The sequence below is a fragment of the Wolffia australiana genome, chromosome 9 (assembly GCF_029677425.1).
Source record: "Wolffia australiana isolate 7733 chromosome 9, ASM2967742v1".
Lineage (NCBI taxonomy): Eukaryota > Viridiplantae > Streptophyta > Magnoliopsida > Alismatales > Araceae > Wolffia > Wolffia australiana.
The window spans coordinates 3,415,829-3,422,500 of NC_135843.1; the positions used below are offsets into that span (position 1 = coordinate 3,415,829).

General features: G+C 34.1%; 1 protein-coding gene across 1 annotated transcript in view; it reads right to left on the reverse strand.

The window, feature by feature from the left end:
* Nucleotides 1–6,164: 6,164 nt before the first annotated feature.
* LOC144707647 (uncharacterized) overlaps nt 6,165–6,672 on the reverse strand; it is a 1,415-nt gene continuing 907 nt past the window's right edge. Inside the window, exons 1-2 of the mRNA XM_078580871.1 lie at nt 6,540–6,672; nt 6,165–6,483 (exon numbers count right to left, since the gene is read on the reverse strand). The exon at nt 6,540–6,672 is cut by the window's right edge and continues 907 nt beyond it. Of these exons, the coding sequence (XP_078436997.1) occupies nt 6,572–6,672 (101 nt within the window). The 3' untranslated portion in view covers nt 6,165–6,483; nt 6,540–6,571. The remainder of the gene's footprint in view (nt 6,484–6,539) is intronic.

Genomic DNA, 6,672 nt, shown 5'->3' on the forward strand with positions numbered 1-6,672 from the left:
TTCACATAGTTTCATTTCCCTTAGGGAATTTACCCGTCAGACGACGTCTTCAACGACATCCGTCATCATCTTGGTATCACAGCACAGTCTTTGTACTGATTGGACGACATCCCCAATGACGTCCAACATCAGATTGAGGTCAAATTTTTATGGATTTTCTCATCTTGACCTCCTCTTTTTATCTGTATGGTTGGCTCATTCACATCAAGCCAAAATTGATGGCTAAAAATTAATTACTAATTGGGGGTAAAATGGTAATATTACCATTTAACCTAAGTATATAATCAGAATTTGAGTTGAGGAGGTCACTCTAAAAGGGGCTCTTTCAGAGCTGCAAGACAGAGAGGAGCTACATCCTGGATCAACACTATTTGGTATTTTTTACTTCATTGTATTTGAAGTTTAGTATAATTTGGATTATGTGTTAGTGAATTTTTTGATTGTTCTTCTTGATCTTGGTCTGCATTTCTAAATACCTTGGCTTTAGCAGAATGTAAAAGCCCTTATTAGGATTGAGAGGATAAATTATGAAATTGATCTAGCTATTCCATTTGTACATGAAGAAAATAAGTTATGAAAACGTTAAATTTATAGGATATATAAGATTGAGTTTATGATGTAGTATTTAGTGAATTTGGATACCCAATTCCCCTACACAAACTAAAACCAAATATCCTTTGTAAACCCTCTACTTGACCCCTTTGATCCTTTTTATTGGATCAAAGAAGTCACTTTAGAGATCCCTAATTCTTCTATTCTTCCTATTGCTTCTACACTCCTTTCTAAATTCCTCATCTAATTAGAGTGAATTGATCTTCACTGAAGATTAAATTAACCCTAATTAGGGTCAAATTATTCAAGCAGATCACTAATTGAATTCTTACTAGCTTCCCTTGGACGATACCCATTATTGTCACTATACATCTTAAGTAATGGTTTCATAAATTTTATTGTATAAGCTAAAATACACAACGATAAGGGATAAAATTGCATAATTCACCATTTACGTTTTAATTTTTGATTTATTTTATACTATGCATTATAAACTTGTTTACATTGATTTTTTTTGTTTCATTTGGTATTTCAGGTTTTATAAAATTTATATATGACATATCGTAGAGAAGTGGCCCCTTTGTCCACTACTTTTTATAAGGTTTTGTATTCTGTTTTTTGCAATCTAAAAGTCAGGAATTATTATTTTTGGTAAAATAAAATGAAGTCAAAGAATTAAAAAATTAAAAGGGCTCCTGGTGGACTCGCAGGCGAGGGGTTGCTGTCCCTCTAATTCACATCCCAAATATGGAGTTAGGCCTTTTTTTACCCAATTTCCATATGATTTGTTGTTAAAGTGGAAAGGAAGTGAACTTTGACAAGGGTCATTTAATATTTTTCCATTTTAATCCAAAAACCTCCCAACCTTAGACTTTTGGTCAGAAATCTTTTTAAAGAAAGCTAAGCCAGCCTAAAGCTTGCCGAAGCCAAAACCTGCCATGCTATAAGCCTTATGCGAGTTAGACAGCCTAACTCCACTCATATCCAGTATGGAGCCATTGTCAAGTGATTGCATACCCCCTATTCAAAGGGGATGATCTCTTTCTGTCCCTAGCACAAACATGTGGATGAGTCCCTACCCCTATCTTTGGGTTTTTGACCTAGGGGTCCGATCAATTGAATGTTTACAATGGGGGAAACTTTCTAGATTCCAGCAATCCTTTGAGTTATTGGAGTACCTGCGTCTTCTCTGGATCCCTAACAAGAATCTTACAGTCTGTCAGAGCCTTCTAATCTTGACTTTTCTGTTAAATGCCAGAAGGAATTATCCTTATTACAGCAGGATCTGCTGTCATGATCACATGACAATTTCCCAAGGGCAAGAAAGTTCTGAGTCAAGTTTCTGTGATTAACTATGGTAATTTATTAAACAAAAGTGCTAGTCTTTTTATTAATAAAACCTGTGAATTAACGAGTCCATAGTTTCTTCTAGTTTTTTATTCTTGTCAGTGATAGCTTTGGTTTAAAACTTGGATGGTTTTGTGTTTGGTGTGAGGAAGCTGTTCTTTAGAAAACAGAGCTGTAAATATCTCAATTTTGAGCACGTGTACAAGATTAAGATTGATTAATGGTAGGTTTGTAAATGATCAAGCTTTGGGGTGGTGCGGCTTTTGACGATTGTGAACCTATGCGCGAGGCTTCATTGATTGAGAAAATATATTTCCTTTTATTTGAAAGAGCTGATTTTCTTGTTGGTGGCTTCAGGGTGGTTAATATGAAGGCGTGAAACCCAAGTTGATTAGGAGGAGGAGCCTTTGGGCTCGCATATAGCCCTTTTAATTAATCTCTTAGATCTTAATCATGCATTCATTACTATTTCTACATACCGTATCTTAAATATAATTCAAATAAATAATAACGCTATAAAAAACATCTTCTACTAAGAATAGTTCAATATTAATCTCTCTAGCTTATTACTCCTACCTTGTGCTTAAAATCTAAAGATAATGCTGCTACTACCTCTTATTACTTCCTTATTATGTCTAATATATATATAAATTAAAATATTGTATTTATATTATCTCTCTCTACTCTCTGTTCTCCCTAACACTATCCTAAAATTCGTGAATGGTTTGGTCACATCGTCGCTACTTCGCTCCGTTCTCGCTCATTTGTGCCTTTTAATTTTTTAACTGGATTGATAAGCCGAAAATAGGGGTCAATTTAACAAATTTAATCCCTTGTCATTGTCAATTTTGGCTTTTACAATAAAATTTGTAAAACCTTACTTAAGATGTATAATAATAAGTAGAGGTATCGTCCAAGGGAAGCTCGTAAGGAATCCAATTTGATGATCTGCTTGAGTAATTTTTGACCCTAATTAGAGTTAATTTGATGAAGATCAAATCAACCTAATCAGACAAGGAAGTTAGAAAGGGGGGGAGGAGAGATGAGAGGAATAGAAGAATATGGGGCTTTGAATTGAATTAATTGATCCAATTGAAAGGATCAAAGAATTCAATTAGAGAGATTAAGAAGAAAACTTTGATTTGTTTTGGTTGGTTTTGTAGGTTTGATAATTCAGGAATAATTACTCTATTGGATAATAAAATGGAAATTTAATCTCCTAGAAAGTTAACCCTTTTTTATAGTTTTCTTGATATGCACTTTGAATGGCTAGGTGCATCTCTCAATTTCTCCTCTCAATCCTAGTCAGGGCTTGTACATACCGCTCAATCCAAGCGATTTAGAAGTTCAGGCAAAGATCAAGAGGAAGGATTAAGAAATTCAACTAACAACATCAAAAAATACACAAAAAAGTTCAAATACAAAGAAGGAAAAAGTACCAAACAAGTGGATCCAAGCTGGAGCTCCTCTCTGTCTTGCAGCTGTGATAGAGCACCATCCAGAATGACCCCATCCTCTCAAAATTTGGCTTTTATGCTTAGGTCAAATGGTAAAAATTACCATTTTACCCTTTATTAGTAATTAATTTTTATCCATCAATGTAGGCCTGATATGAATGATCCAACTGTAAAGATAGAAAGAGGGGATGAAGATGAGCAAATCCATAAAAAAATCATCTCTATCGGACTTCAGGATCGAAAGTTATTATTAATAAATGAATTCAAACCAATATGAGCCATTCGATTTAAATTCATTTATTTATAAATTTTTTTTAACACGCCATGATGTGTCATCTTCTCATTGGTGGGTACATTTTGAATTGGTTTTTTCGGGTTTGATCTCTGAGCACCACGTACCCCTCCCAAAAAATAAAAAACAAACGAAAAGATTAAAAAAATGCAAGCGGTACATATGCTACGGATCTAAACGTGCATTCTTCAGTGCATGAATGATTCAAAACATGCCACATTACTGCCTGTGCATGCGCGCTGTATGCGCCGCGCGGGCGGTGAACTTACCTTCCGGTGGCCTCCCTCATCAAGCGCCGTCGGATTTGCATCCGACGGCCGAGATGAGGCCACGTCGATCGCCCGAAAGTCTCTCCGCTAGTTTTGCTATAAAGTCCTTTTTAAAAAGGAAAATTACCGCTTGACGCCATCCAAAAGTAACTGTGTATATGTCCCTTGCGCATTCTCTCTCCTCTGGGTTTTCCTGAAATCACAAAAATACCATGCATATTTTAAATTGTCCCTGCCAAATTTATATAATTGTGTCTATGCCACTACCGAGAGCTGTTTTAGGGATATAATTGCCATGCGACTTTACAAAAAGCCCCTCAAAGTTGTAAAATGGCTTTAACACTCATTTTTGCCTTATAAATATATCCTTTTCCTCTTTTAAAAGTCAATTCTTCCTCAAATAAAACCCGAAAAATCCAATAAAATCCTAAAAAATGTAGAAATTCCATAAAATTCTAGAAAATTCAGTAATTCATCCCCACACTAATTAAATGCAAACTTAAATTTTAAACCTGCCATTTTCATTTTAAAATAATGATTTCAGTCTTAAATAAATCCCAGAAAATTCAAAAATTAACATACAATTAGGGAAAAATCAGAAATTACTTGGAAGCATTAATTACATAAAAATATATGGTAATAACCCCATTTTAAACTCTATAAATGCATAAAAAATTGTTAATAGTATGAAATAATGGATCTCGCACGCATCTTCATTTCAACTCCTACCTATAGGTATTTCTTAATACTAAGTTGATAAAAAGGAAAGGAAAAACCTTTTTTTGATTGGGAACATCATTTTTAATAATAATAATTATTTCTACAGACTTTTTTATGTTTTATTTTAATTTTTTTTTACTGATATTGAGATTTTATTACCTTTAACTTCCAGTGCAATTTACTAGTGATGGATATTAGGTATACAAGACAATACACATGCACTAACTACCTGGTCAAATATAAATAACAAAGAAAAGACAAATGTTTTTGAGGGTTTTTTATAGTCTTTCAATTCTTTGATTCAACACATTAAAGGGACATTCTTTTTTATTTTGCCTAATTGAAGAATAATTTAATGCTTGTTTTCTCCTGTGCATAAAAGATAAATGAATTTTTTTTCATTTCCCAATCAGATTAGAAATTTTAAATTAATAATAATTAATGAAAAAACAAAGAGAGGGTGGACGTTTTTTATTGTTTGAAGTGAAAAAAAACAAGTGTATCATACATACAATGAATTCATTACATTTAAAAGTTAAAAAATGGAAAATCAATGTTAAAAGATAATAGAGTAAAAATAGAGAAGGGAGCAACTCTCAATTCTCATTAAAGAATTCAATTCTTATAAAAAGATATAATCCAAATCAAAGGAATCCCATTTAAAAGTATTAAAATAAAACATGAGAACCAATCAATTTTTTAAGGATATTTTATTTACAAGTAAAAATATTAGTGATTGTGTTGAATAAATAAGTTTCCTGCAGTCTTTTAGCTTATGTAATGAATCAAAGGTTAGCTGTACTCTAAAAAGAAGTCATATAATAATAACATATGCTTTATTGCAAAAAAGAAATGCCTTTTCTAATAATGTTAAAAAAATACTCAATCAGTATGAGGCTATTTATTCACTAGCTGCAATTTTTATGTTCGTATCCATTTTGATATATTATATGTATGAAATCCCATAGGTTTTCTAGTGGATTTAAGATGAGACTTACACTATCTATACTAAAAAATACTGTGCCTTAGGCCCTTGGTTTTCTCTCCTCCCATCGTCAAGCTTTAAGGAGGAGATATCATGGGGTCTCTTCACATCCTATATACTCTCCGTTATCTCTGTTCTTATTCTATCCATATTCTCGGCCATATTTTGCTTCATATTATGCAAGTTAGAAGGACATTGGTTTTTTTGTTCAAGTATACATCAGAGATTCAGAGTTATTTCAGAACTCTCAGTTCTCATTCTAGGGGAGCCAATATTTTCTTTGGCACTTATCATCTGCCATCAATCTGCTGCTACTCTCTCTCCCAAACGCGCACACATAAACACTCTCTTTCTCTCAGTATGCAACATGTTTCTGTTAAATCACATAATGAGAAATCATGGAGCATGCTTATGTAATATCAGTGTTTTATTTTATTTCTTGTACCACTCGATAAGTTAAGTACCACATCTTAGGTTATTATTACTTAACTGGCCTAAAAGGAGCAGCATAATTATAAGTTAAAGTTTAAGAATCTGGCCAACCTCTGATCGTTTATTCAATTATTTTCTGGCAATTTCAAGGAGGGAAGATTATGCCATTTGGACAAGATAATCTAGCTCTCCTCCATATATTTCCTGCACCCATCTCTCAATCAATGCTCAATCAAGCAGCGTAATCAAGAACTTCAAACCATCTTCAAATAGTTCGTCAACTCTTCGAACGGTACACTCCGACGTCTTCCTTGTCTCTCGCTGGTGGGTACGGCGGCGGCGGGGACTTGAACTTGCAGATAGGATAATTTCAAAAAGAAAAGACAATGCCATTTGTAGAAGATACTCTAGCTCTCCTTCATATATTTCCTGCACCCATCTCTCAATCAATGCTCAATCAAGCAACGTAATCAAAAACTACAAACCATCTTCAATGAGTTCGTCAACTCTTCGAACGTTACACTCCGTCGTCTTCCTTGTCTCTCCCCGGTGGGTACGGCGGCGGCGGCGACTTGAACTTGTAGATAGGATGCCGCGGCGGAAACTGGTAACGTGGCG